The sequence below is a fragment of the Galleria mellonella genome, unplaced genomic scaffold (assembly GCF_026898425.1).
Source record: "Galleria mellonella isolate WM207_F2 unplaced genomic scaffold, CSIRO_AGI_GalMel_v1 utg117, whole genome shotgun sequence".
Lineage (NCBI taxonomy): Eukaryota > Metazoa > Arthropoda > Insecta > Lepidoptera > Pyralidae > Galleria > Galleria mellonella.
Window position 1 is genome coordinate 4,581,517 of NW_026441980.1, and position 14,794 is coordinate 4,596,310.

The 14,794-nt window shown below is 32.1% G+C and overlaps 1 protein-coding gene across 1 annotated transcript in view; it reads right to left on the minus strand.

The window, feature by feature from the left end:
• LOC113511804 (cardioacceleratory peptide receptor-like) overlaps positions 1–14,794 on the minus strand; it is a 76,659-nt gene that overhangs the window by 41,154 nt on the left and 20,711 nt on the right. Inside the window, exon 2 of the mRNA XM_052896707.1 lies at positions 2,992–3,136. Within this exon, the coding sequence (XP_052752667.1) occupies positions 2,992–3,102 (111 nt within the window). The 5' untranslated portion in view covers positions 3,103–3,136. The remainder of the gene's footprint in view (positions 1–2,991; positions 3,137–14,794) is intronic.

Consider the following 14,794-nt stretch of genomic DNA (forward strand, 5'->3'; position numbering starts at 1 on the left):
AGAGGCGACTAAGGGAATTTAATAGTCGAGGGATTGGCAGCATACTTCTTAAAATATCACCAAAGTCTAACTGCGGTTGCCAACTTTTTTTTTATACAACTTAGTATGGCAAACAAGCTGACGGCCCACCTGATGAAAAGCGGTAACCGTCGCCTATAGACGTGAGCAGTACCGTGGACATAACAAAGTATGTCCATGGTCTGTTTCGCCCATGATACCCTCTATGCGTTGCCATTCCTGAGGACTCGGTTGTTATTCCTCTGTACCCTGTAAATTCACGCCATATTCCACCCTTCAAACTGAAACAGCCATGCAAACACAACTGCTTCACGGTAGAAATACGAATGGGACAGAGGTAGCCAAGCAAACGACTTTTGTACAAATTCTCGTAAAAATATTTGATTATGAGAATGTATTAGTTAGAATCTATTAAGATTAAGTCTAATTACAAAAATTCGACTTCAATTGTGACAAAATCAGAAAGAGTGACAAAAAAGTGATTTTGATTTAAAAATAAATTATTGAACCGATTTTGATAAAATTTCTATGGGGCAATCTGTAAGTATATAATTTCAGATAATAAAGAGGTAACAAACATAAAAAAAAATCAATCGAATGGAGAAAATTATTTTTAAACGATTTATAAAAAAGATTTTATAAATCGGTTAAAAATAAATTTCATGGATATTATTACAGAAACAGACAGACTACTATGAACACACTGTCTTAAGGTCGGATCAATTATTCGTTTGGGTAAATTTTTGTTCTCTCTTGGCACTTTAATAGCAAACATTAGAAAAGATATAAATTTAATACTTGGTATAGAGTATATATATTAAGCCAAATCTTTTTATAATATGGATAAAAACATATTACGCCGACCCCAAATAATAATTGGGGTAAGGGTAGGAAGATGATGAAGATGATGATGATTTAGTGTGGAGATGGACGTAAGCTGCTTTTTAAATTTATCACTCAACCTGTGCCAGTCATACAGATGAAGTCATGGACGAAAACCAGTATGTACTTCATTATTTAAAATTATACAGTAGATAATTTTTAATCTACCTGTAAAATGGCATTTAAGCCCCATATAATGAGGCTCATAATATTATTCTAGAAGAGTATGTACATGATTTAAAATAACGGAATAGCGCTAATGTAACGAATAAGACACAAGTGGTAGCGATTTTGTATCAATCAATATAAAAATTAAAACCAATAATATAATATTGTACCGAATATTACAAATTTATTTTCTTTGCTGACGTACATTATTCTATCAATGAATATATTTCATTGAAATTCAATATTCAATGAAAAAAACAGACTTTTTAAATATCTGCTCCTATTTTGTATAACATTTTTATCGTATTCAAAAATATTTTAGAAATAATGAATAATTGGTTTATTTTGAAAAAAAAAAAAACATGTAAGTTTATTTGAATATTGTATTTCGATTATATTAATTAAACATTGTGTTCTCTAAATATATGCCCGTATATCTTAAGACCTATGTCCAACAGCGGACAGATAACTGCTGATATTATAATCATGATAATATCTTAGGGCTATATCAATTTATTATATTTATTTTAAAAGAATCTACAATAAAACATATATACAAAGCATCTTTCATAGAAATGAAGTAGTTTTACAAAACGCTATATTCTTATCACTTGGACTATGCACTGAAGGGAGATTAGAATACGTAGCATGTCTAGACCCATACTTCAGTGTGATTTTCCCGCGCAATTAACTTGGACCCTAAAATTGCAACGTCTCGTATAATCACAGCTGTTACTGAATGACATAATTTGTTAAAAGACACTTTTACAGAGCTAATTGAATTGAAGAGTGCAATTGAACTTATAGTTTTTTTAATTAAATTAGATTAGGTTTTCTTTTAGGGAAATTTATTTCATGATAAGAACATTATATTATACCTATTTTATTGTTTTTTTACTTCGAGTATACTGAGGTGTACAGAAATTAAAATGAGATTTAACAAAATAAATATGCTCACGACCATTACATTTGAAGGGGTTATCAGATGCGTTTGTTAATTGTCGCAATTGTCGACATAACTTTCGTCTAGTATAACAGAATTGAACGTGGCACAGGGCGAGTCTATCGCCATTACTTGGATTGTTTTAGATTGTTATTGGTATTTTCCACCTTAAACCACAAAAAAACCTTACTAATATTATAAATGTGAAAGTGAGTTTGTTTATTTATTACCTTTATATAATTTAATGGCGTAACTAATCACCGAAAATAGTAATACTTTATTGCGCACAGTAAAAATGTATATAAGGAGTATTTATACAGAATGTGCATATACAAAAGGCGGGCTTATCGCTAAAAGCAATCTCTTACAGACAACCTCCAATTACTACACGTACTGTAGTGGATGGGTAAGATATAGGCTACTTTTATCCTAGTCATTGAATGTATCCCAATCACGCGAACATGAGCAAAAGCTAGTACATATATCACTACACAGTACAAAACAAAGTCGCTGTTGCTGTCTGTCCCTACGTATGCTTAAATCTTTAAAACTACGCAACGGATTTTGAAGCGGTTTTTTTTAATAGATAGAGTGATTCACGAGGAAGGTTTATATACATATAAACATACATGCGTAATATAGTTTTTTTTTATACAACTTAGAATGGCAAACAATCTGACGGCCCACCTGATGGAAAGTGGCAACCGTCGCCTATAGACATGAGCAGTACCATGGACATAACAGAGTATACTGTTTCGCCCACGATACCCCCCATGCGTTGCCATTCCTGAGGACTCAGGTGTTATTCCTCTGTACCCAGTAAATTCACGCCATATTCCACCCTTCAAACCGAAACACAGCCATGCAAACACAACTGCTTCACGGTAGAAACACGAATGGGACAGAGGTAGCTAAGCAAACGACTTTTGTACAAAGTTTTCCTCTGGTAATATATAAATAAATAAAGAGTAAAATTTTACCTGATAGAAGTAGAACTTGTTGATGGACGTGGCATTAGTGGTGAAGTTATAGTAGACACTATCATTGAAGACCGCATAGAGACTGCAGTTGTAACACCCCTCCTCTTCCATGACCCTCAAGATTCACATCTTGTGCAGCAGTTGGCTGGGGACAAAACAATATTTTTCCTATTAGTTTTTAAGCCTATTAAAAAAAAATTAAAACAAAGCTCGTCGTTTTTCAAATTTTTTTTTTGAAAAAATGTCCAGTTTCAGTGATAGAGTTATCATCATTTCAGCCATTATCCGTTCACTAATGAAGACGAGCCTCCTCCCCTATAAACTGCCATAAAGAATGGTACTAAGCCATCTGCATCTACTGACTTCCGGCAATGCATTTCAGGTTGTCATTCTATTTAGTGGGCGGTCGTCCTACACTGCATTTGCTCGTACGCGATCACCGGTAATAGAATACTCTGATAAAAAGTAATGGTTTAAATTTTACTCTATATATTAATAAAAGTAAATATTAAATATTAGTCAATTGCAAATAGTCATTTATTTAAAAAATATTAGTCGAGTATTTTTAGATATAATTGTTTTAAATATTATATTTATTGTTTTCTTTTTAATTAGAATTTTATACTTTAGAATATTAACTCTATCTATAGTTATATTCATAAAATAGTTACTGTAAAAGTAAACATATTATAATTTAAACTTCTAGATATTTGAACTCGACACCGATTTTAGTCAAGACCTGATATTTTCTCGTGAGTGTTGCCAGACAAGACCAAGTTCTACCGAGGTGGCAATAAGCGACCCCTTGAGTTCTCTGGACTTCGAACTATCAGCAATATATTTTCAATGTCCATTGAACGCTGTTAGCTTCGGTACAGAAATAGAATAGGAATATGTAGAGGCAATATATAACGTGTTCACAAAAGATCAATATCTCAAGAACCGATACATTTGTTCCAATGTAACGTGTGTTATATTTTTAATTTTGATTTTCTTGCGAGTTATTCTTAACAGATATAAGACAACTTCATTCTGCGTTCATAAAAAAATTACAAAGTAGAAGTGCTTGTCTATCAAATAAAATAAATTGCATTTGAATTAAAATTTTTGGGTAAATTTCTCTCTGATATCTTTTAAGGCAATTAGATTTTGCTGGACAAGAAACAGTGATTTCTGTAATATTAAAATCATCTAATATTGAATTTTTTTATTATTTTAGCCGTTTACTGTCCACTACTGGACATAAGCCTTCCCCATAAGGGAAGATTTGTCAATAGTTGCCACGCTTGGTAGGGGGGTTGGTAACCGTAGTTAGGCTTTTAGAGATGTTTTAAGAGGGAAACTGCTGCTCATCCCTCGCCCTCCCTTCAGTCGACTCTGGCGATAGCCATGGAAAAGGAAGGCATAGCCCATTGTATGCCGGTGTACAAACGACGATAATATTGACTACTAATGTAATATTCTTATTTTATAAGTAAGATAAAAAAAAAACCGACTTCAATTCTGGCAAAACCAGTTAACTTAATTTATATACTGAATATATTTATATACTGAACCGGTTTTGTTAAAATTTTTACGGAACCAAACTAAAAGTACATCTTTAAAAAAAAAAAAGAATTTTCAAAATTGGTTTATAACTGACGATGTTATGAGATAACAAACAAAAACATGTCACAACCGAATAAAGAAGCACCTTCTTTTTGATGTCGTTTGAAAAGTAATAAAACACACACAAAGTTGTAAAACATATTATAATTGTCTACAAGCAGAATTTTGCTCCGCAAGGGAGAATAATTTAAATAAAAAAAATTACAAAATATTTTTATTCAATTAAACTTAATTTAAATAATCAATTGTTAATAATCTACTGCCAAATTTACATAAAATTAATATAGGAACATTACAGAAGTAAATCACATTTTGACATTGACATTTTGCGGTCAATACCGTTGCGGTTTGCGGTCAATGTCAGTTTAGAATTAGTGAACGTTTACAATATTAATAACAGAGCTGGTAAACGTTGTTGCCCCCTGTCGTCACTTATCAGTTATTTTTTTTTATCGCAATAAAAAATATTCTACCTCTCAAGTTGGAATAAACTATATACATTTAAAAAATGCTATTAGAATCTGTTTAGCAGTTTCGGAGATATATTATAAAATTCACTAGGTACAATACCATTATATTTTAGCAAATATTATGCAATTTTTTTATATACATATAATGCCGATATATCGCCGTGTAGTCTCGGCATAGAATGGGCCACCGCTTACTTTTCTATGGGTATCGTAAGAGGAACTTAAGGTTGAGGAATGGACAGCAGCGTCCTTTTTAAAACATCACCAAAGCCTAACTGCGGTTACCAACCGGCCTGCCAAAAATGTTAACTACTGATAGAACCCTTCTTTCAGGGGAGGTTCATGTTCAGCAAAGGACAGTTATTGGCTGATATGATGATGATGATTATGTCAGCATTATTTTAGTTAAATAGAATGATGACTGTAAAAAGTTTATTATTCTTGCTGTGATTCAGGTTATTTAATTACAAAATTTCAACAATTCTAATTAACAATATAAGGATTTGTAAATCTCAATTCAAACTGCGCAGTTTTGCCTGTGATGACTTGTTGGAGTTTCACTAACGTAACTAAATGCGAATAGGCCTGAAGTAATTGGGCGGAATTTGAAGACACGCTGTGGGACGAATCAAAATGGACATAATGCCACTTTAGTTTGGAGATGGGCTTAAGATTTCTCTCAGTGAAATTCATAGATTAAATCCAATGTAACTGTGCTAACTTTTGTTATATGGAAAAGTTACGGAGTTTTATTTTAAATTATAATAATTTGAAAATTTGTAATATAAAAGTTTGTAAAATGATCTTTGGATATTTATACTAACTGTATGGATATGAAATATTGTATGCGGATAATACATAATTACGTAACGACACATTAACACAACGAATACTTTTTTCTTAAGGATATAATATTTACGCTAGCAAAATTGTAGGAAGCGATTGGTATATTGGTATCTTTCATTATTATGCGATTTAAAAAAAATCTGTTTTTAAATTCTAGGTCCTTTGTTGTTGTTTATGTTACGGGATAAACTTTTTTTTACATTCTTAATTACTCCATTAATTAATTAATAAGATGTTCTCCTATTTGGAATCCATACTATTTTTTTTTATTATTTTTCAGTACAGTAGATATAGAATAGTATTATATATAATAGATTTTATTTTCCGCTAAACCTTAGCATAAAAAGAAGTTGATAGAAAAATGTCTATGTAATTCAGAGCCGAACACTTCATTTTCTATCTATAATGTGTGCATGTCAACGTCCTCTTTATGTACCGTATTTGCATATATTAATATGCAAAGAAGTGATATTTTACACTATCGTATATGTACGTACTATCGCCTTGGCTTTATCGGGCAAACCTCGTGTCTTGGTGTAAAAATACCGACCTAAAATATTCTAGGTTCCCAACTTTTACCTCCCTAACATACAGCTCGAACCAATGAGATTTGAATTCGTATCTGAGTGCATATTTAATTATACTACTTAAGGAATACTATTTATTTTTATGAAAGAGAATTATACTTATAATCTATTTTTGAACATCATTAGGTACGACGTTGGTGCCACCTGTCGTGTTAATAAAGAAAATCGAACTACTGGGAGGTTTAATTTTTCTAAATTGTAATATTTGGGATATCTCTCTTTCTCTCTCTCTCTCTTCGTCCACTTTATTACTGAAGGTCGCGTCCTTGAAAGGTGTCTGTTGCCTCTCTTATGATGTTATTCTATTTCGCACGGTCTTTAGCTTCTCGCAGGGCAGCTGCAATTGACCGAAGTATCCAAGAATCCTCCGATAGCAGACTGTCGAGAGCTTATCTTTTATGCGGAGTTATGTCACGATAGATATGTTCATGCGATTCTTGGTCCAGGGAATTCGCAGCATCCTCGCAGCATTTGGAATAAATATAATATTCACCAGAGGGAGATTTTGTATAAAAGTCATTTGCTTGGGCATCTCTGTCCCATTCGTGCTTCTACGTAAATCACTTGTGTTTACAAAGCTGTGTTTCGGATTGAAGGGTGGGATATGGAAGTAAATTTACAGGGTACAGAGGAATAACACCTGAGTCCTCAGGAATGGCAACAAATGGGGGGTATCATGAGCAAAACAGTATACTTTGTTATGTTCATGGTACTACTCATGTCTATAGGCGACGGTTACTACTTTCCATCAGATGGGCCAGCAGCTTGTTTGTCATTCTTATTTGTACAAAAAAAAAATTAACGATTCACAAATGCAGAGTTAGCATTTAAATAAAATTTTCCAGTTTTTAAATGACATAGCTTATTTTTTTTTTCATTTTAGACATCAGAGCTTAGTTTTTACCTAGTTAATGTTAAGAGTCTCCAAAATTCATCAAATTCAAAGCCAATGTCTGACCCCATAAATGTCCTGAAGGGTTAAAAGCCCCATAATAGGTTTTGCTTCGCATAACTCGCTGATGTAAATGTACTATTTCGTTACGCTCTCAGCGGCCTACTGAACTCGGCGGGTTAAGTAAAAAAAATCTATTACAATTCATGTAAGATAGACTTATACGATGTGATTTACTATTCAAAATTATGTGAATCTTTTTTATTTGTCTTCCATTTATCTAAATAAATAAAAGGCTGTATGTTTGTTTGCCACCTTTATGGTACAAAAAAAAATACTGGAGAACGATTGGATCTGTATGACTTTTTTTGTAATTTGTGTTGAAATTCTAAGAAAGTCAGAAAAATTGCTCAGTAAAATATAAAAACCTTATTTTTCTTTGTCACATATAATACTGTTTTTTTCTTAATGGATGAAGATGGAATGGTAACCCCGCATGCGCTATCGGTATACGCTCGCGGGGCACCAGTGAAGGGTGACAGGTGAGGATGAAGGCAGGTCACTTGACCCGTAGTGACCAATTGAACAGGACTTAATCACTATGGTTTCCAGGGGGAACCGCGTGGAGGTCGATCTGATTGGGTGTATTGCTAGCAATGGGCATGTTAAACCACATTACTAACAATCCCTTTCCCCCCGATGTAAACTGTTCGACGCTGCTAATTCTTAACGGGTCAAATAATCTGTCATGAATTTTGACATACACATACTACTTAAGATTGGGAGGATATAAGACCAGAGGCAGACTTTGTACAAAAGTCGTTTGCTTGGGTACCTCTGTCCCATTCGTGTTTCAACTGTAAAGCAGTTGTGTTTGCATGGCTGTGTTTCGATTTGAAGGGTGGGATATGGTGTGAATTTATAGGATACAGAGGAATAACACCTGAGTCCTCAGGAATGGCAACGCATGGGGGATATCATGGGCGAAACATTATACTCTGTTATGCCCATGGTATTGCTCATGTGTATAGATGACGGCTACCACTTTCCATCAGGTGGGCCGTCAAGCTGACGGCCTGTTTGCCATTCTAAGTTGTATAGAAAAAAAAAACATAAGCCGTGCGGAGACGAAGTCGCGAGTAAAAGCTAATTTAAAATAAAATAATGACTTTGAATTAGATGCGAGTCTATTAAGTTTGCTTAATAATAAAAAAATATACTATTTTGTTTCTTTTTGAAAATGAAAAACTTAAGGTTTTTAAAATATTTATTGTACATATACAATAAAGATTTTACAATACAATACAATATTTTTTTGTAACTAAATTTATTTTATAAAACTAACTCATCAGCTTTAGATTCTTCATCGCACTAATAGATTAGTATAGTTGAGCGAGAAGTTTGAAATGTATATTTAATTGCAGTTGCCAGATGTTGCAGCAGAATCGAAATACATTTATGCTAAAATTTTATATCAGAAAAAAGATTGGATGAAAATTTTATTAAAATATAATAATTGCCTTAAATTGTCGAGTGCCGTATAACTCACATAGGTTATTAATTAGTTTACTAGTTTATTTATATAATAAAATAGTCAGTTTCCTTTTCTTTTTATTATTTTATTTTTTGAGCATTTTTCTTTGTTTAAATATTTTTTTTTAATAAACACAGTGGGCAAACGAGCATGCGGTTTATCTGATGGTAAGTGACTATTGTCGCACATGATCACCCGCTACACCAGAGGCATTGCAGGTGTACTGCCTACCTTTTAAAAAAATTTTTTTTTTTTGTAGATTACGATGTCGTATCGGTTCAAAAATACTTCTGCTGGAAATTGATTATAAAGAGTGGTTGTGCGTGGAAGTAAGTGCCTTGAAAAACGCACAGTGGAGACCTGCCACTCATCTAGATGGTTAGGATGAAACTTTAGTTTGTGGCAGATTATACGCTGCTAAAAATCTGCAGCAGATATCAATTCGAACAATTCCTCAGAGCACTCTCCATTTATACTAATTTATTTATTGATTCGGTATCTTATTATATAATTTTACACACGTAGTTAAACAACTTTTTTCATATTTAACTAAGCGGAAGGGGAAACAGCTGTGTTAGCACAGATGTTTCAATTTGAAGGTATCCAATTAAACGACTTATGTACAAAATCCGCCTTTGGTATACTTTGTGGTGTAGTGCTGTATGGAAATGTGGGATTCATTTTTTTTATATCGTATCTACGCTTTCATTAGATATTAGGATTAGCTTTTTGTCCGCTACTCATTTATTTAATTAATTAATTTATCTATTTATTTATTTATTCTTTATTGACTACATTATAAAAATTGTTTGGTATAAAAGGTGGACTTATTGCTATACAGCATTCTCTCCCAGTCAACCTTAATGAACTTCAATTTATTTGGTTTCGTACTACGTGTTGGCGTCTCTCCTGTTGCTGTTAGTGCCCATGGGCTACATAATCACTTACCATCAATTGGTTTAACTGCTCATTTGTCGCCCTTTCATATAAAAAGTGTCGAATAAAATAGACTATTTCTAAATAACGTATTAAGATAAAACATATACTAGATTTTAAGTTAACTTTAAAAAATACAACAGTGAAAACCGCATCCAATTTGGTGTAGTAGTTTTTGCATTATGCTGGAACAAACATATAGACAAACAGACAAAATAAAAGAAAAACTTCCATGTCAAATACCTCCATGTATATATACATCGTATATTTATAATTTTACTAGCTGACCCCGTAAACGTTGTTTTACCACTTATTGCGAAATATAAAAATCGCGATTAAAATACAGGGGTTGATCGTAAAACGATGAAAATTGAAAGTTGTATGTATTTTTAAATCCTAAATTACAATAAAATAAAAATAAAAAATTTTGTCAAAAAAATAAAAAACAATTTTTTAGGGGTGGGTCATTGAGGTATAAAAAATAGATGTTGGCCGATTCTCAGACCTACCGAATATGCACACAAAATTTCATAAAAATCGGTAAAGCCGTTTCAGAGGAGTTTGGTAACAAACATCGTGACACGAGAATTTTATATATAAGATTATATTAGTAAGATTAGTTAGCACATTTTTGATATTCACCGAAAAACCAACGATGAGGCGAAAAGGTGTAAAGGAAGGTAAGGAATATATTTTCCGCTAATAAACCATTACGGAGTTCGAGGCAAAGGATTATAATAGAGTTTTATAGTTTAATTAAATCAATATAAATTAATGGATTTATAAAGAAAACAATATTCAAAACTAACTGATCATAAAAGTGTGGTATATCTAATAGCACTATTGGTGTCCACTTTATATTTAATATACTTTCAAACTTACTTGTTATTATTGGCTTTACAAAATTAAATACAAACAAAACATTATCGATCAACTTCAGAAAAGAAGATGGTTCTGGATTCGGTTGTATTTTTTTTATGTTTGTTACCTTATAACTCCGTTAGTTATAAACCGATTTGGAGAATTCTTTTTTTATATTTATTTTAACGTACCGATTGGTTCCATAGATTTTTTTTCCAAAATCGGTATCGGTATGGACACGTGATAAGGAGCAGGTTTTAAGAAAGGTATTTAGAATGAATGTGGATAAATATAAGAACAGAGGAAGACCTAAAAAGATATGAATAGAGTGTGTGAAAGATAATGAATGAATCATTATAAAATGCACGCAGCCACAAGATGGCGGATTACATTATAAAAGCTTATTTTTAAGCAAATTTATTTTACGTAGGAAACTTTTCAATTAATTTAATTACTAATCTTTATCCGCCATTTCGACCTCCTGACTAGGACATGTTTACTGACAGAGAAAAAAACTAGCTTATTACCCTTTCCATCTCATACAGTATATGTAAACCAAATTTCATAGTAATTGGTTAAGCTGTTAAGGCTTTATAAGATAACAAACAATCAAACTTACTTTTACATTTGTAATATTAGTAAGGATAGTAAGCAGTTTATTTTTATCTTAAGACTTAATAGGCCAAATAAAAAATAAAAAATAGGCCAAAACGAAACAGTGAAAGGAAGTATTTCGGGAATAATTTAACGAGTCGGCCAAAATTGTTGGGTTTTCTGCTCGATAGCAGCCGATGTCTTATTGTATTACTTAATTCTTTCCAAGTAATTCGAATAAATATAAAGGTACCAGTGTATGGCTTGTTTCTTATAGGATCAGTATCTCAGTCCTATATATAATAATAAATAAAATTAAAACAGAATTTTTTAATTATGAAAATAATGTATTTTCTTATTATGGATAAAAATACGTGTCTACGAATTGATTTTGTTCCATAAAAATTGTGATAAAATTTTTTAATTCTATGCTTAATGTTTCCAAGTGGTTTTCAAACATTTAATGTAAAGATGCATCCATATATTGATCCTTATCTTAAATAAGAAGATTTTTAAATTATAGAAATGAAAATAGTTTTCTATTCCTAATAAAGATAAATGTATACAAGTATATTGCGTTAATGGTAGTCAGTCTAAGTTAAAAAATTAAATTATATTAAGTCCATGAAAAATACTTTATATATATATATATATATATATATATATATATATATATATATATATATATATATATATATATACATAATATAAAAATCAACAGGAAAAATACGGCTTGTTAATCATTATTTACGGTTGAAGTTACTGTTTTTTTTTTTTTCAACAAGAAAAGTGTCTTTTGTCTTTAAAAAATATCTGAATTATTTTTTCTATTAAATCATTTCCTTTATTCAGTGATACTTTATAGATAAAGTAACATATACAATATATATTTTATTAGAAAATATAGGTATATTATTAAAATATAAGCATGAAATTTATATTCACATATTCAGTCTAAGTAAATATTTCTGATAAGATCTAGATGTCATTTTGTACGTAATTTTATAACTTAAATTGTTTTCGTTACAATTTTCAGCGATTTACTTTAGATATTAAAAAAATGTACATGATCCTTACTAATATCGTAAATATAAAAATAAGTATATGTTTGTTTGTTACCTCTTAGCGAATCTATATGAACTATATCAACTAATCTATATGAAATTTAATATACACGTATAGTGTGCGTAATAATTTTAGGATTTTTGTACGATGATAAAATGAAATGGAATGAATGGGACTGTCTGAATGACCGAACAAACGGGTATTAAAATTAAGTATTAAGGACGGGTATGGCAGCTATAGCAAGCAATGCACTCACCCGTGTCATGTCAAAATTTTAAATAAACATTTTAAATATTAAAAATAAAAAGGATTCTGTGAAAATAAACTCTCTTTCAATTTGTGAACTGATCATCTCACATGAGATGGAGAAGAATAAAGGCTTTTTATCCCGGATAATGATTATTTGCCGATCACGCAGATAAAGTCACGGTTAAAAGACCGTGTAATATAAAAAAAAGTAAAAAAAGGGGATAAAATAGTTTTATTTGGCAGAAACAAAAATTCCACTGATCACAGATATCATATCACGCATTATCATTATCACACCCATATAGATACCATTGCTTTCCATTTTCATTAACTTCGTTAAAAGCAATTCAACTTTTTTTTTTTTATTTGTGTGTTTACGAATAAGGATACTAGAATGTATAGTCATTACTTAATAAATGGAAGAAATATATACTGTAATATTATGTTGTAAAATATACAGTGTGGCTCCAGCATAGAATAGGCCACCCCTTAAGGAAGGGCTGGCCTATATATACAACTCCGGGATAGGTCCCGTGGTTGTCGTAAGAGGCGACTAAGGGAGGGTGAGAGGTAGATGGCTGTCCCTCTTAGAATACCTCTATCGCCTGACTGCGGTTACCAATCCGTCTACAAAGCATGGCAACTACTGGGAAAACCCCATGGGAAGGTTTATGTTCAGCAGCGGACATGTTATAAAGTAGTTATGTTATTTATTTATTTGACTTATCCAGTGTTTTTTTTTTTAATCAACTTAGAATGGCAAACAAGCTGACGGCCGACCTGATGGAAAGTGGTAACCGTCGCCTATAGACATGAGCAGTACCATGGACATAACAGAGTATACTGCTTCGCCCATGATACCCCCATGCGTTGCCATTCCTGACGACTTAGGTGTTATTCCTCTGTAACCGAAACACAGCCATGCAAACACAACTGCTTCACGGTTGAAACACGAATGGGTAGTGTATATGCTCCTCTAAACTTGTTCTCATCTTTCTAATTCAATTTAGTGGGACTCGAGCGAATCACTTTTGTTAAATCTAGTATTATGCTATAGAGTTAACTAACACCAGTATTCGCTCATTGTCTTTAATTGATTTGTACGGAATAGTGTAATATTGTAAATTTGTAATGATATTATATGATGATGATGAAGACAAAGATGATGATGATATTTTTTACTTTCAAACTGTTGTGATATATTAATTATGATTAATTTATTAATATCGTCGTGTAATCCTGGCATAGAATGGGCCACCCCTACCTTTCCCTTGGGTGTCGTAAAAGACAACTGAGAAAACTTAATGATCAAGGGATCTCTTTGAAAATATCACTAAATCTAACTACGGACGCCAAATCGTTTGCCAAGCGTGGCAACTACTGGCAAAGCCCTTTAATAGTGGGAGGCTTGCGTTCAGCAGTGGACAGTTAACGGCTGATATGGTATGATGATAATGAATTGTTACTTGTAAAAATATTCAACACAATGCAGTATTGTAGCGAATAAAAAAAAATGAATATAATTATTTCCAGGAGGAACCGAGGTTAATCAGACAGTATATAAGACAATTACTAGAACCTATTATGTACATGTTCCTTTTCTTTCAAGCGCCTGAAATTGTATAAACTTGGCTGAAAATCAGGCCGCATATGAAATACCTGTTCTCACATATAATGGGTAGGAGCGCCACATTGTACCATTCAATTTTTCTGTTAGACCGCTATATATATAATCGGTAACATTGTTTTTTTATAACACAAGTGCATTTGATTGAAGTAGCTGTTTATGTGTATTTGCTGTAGCTTTTTGCAGAGCAAAATTTTCTATCTTCTTATACATACAAATAAATTCTAGACTTGTAATAAAACTAAAATTGCCGCGTGTATCCGATTGTCAATCAATCGCTATAAAACGAAATTCCAAATGAAAGTGATTTCGTACATAGTTTCTGCGAACACGAGTCTTATCATAAAAATCTGTCAAGTGCGAGAGGAATTTCTACTTTCGCAAGTCCAACGACTTTTTTCTGAAAGAAAATGGAAAATATTAGTGTTTAACGTTTTTCAATCAAATTTTAGAAAGGAGGTTATTTTTGTATTTTACTGATATTTTTTACATGTTACTTAATATGATCACAATTTCCATGGTTTTGCTTGCAGG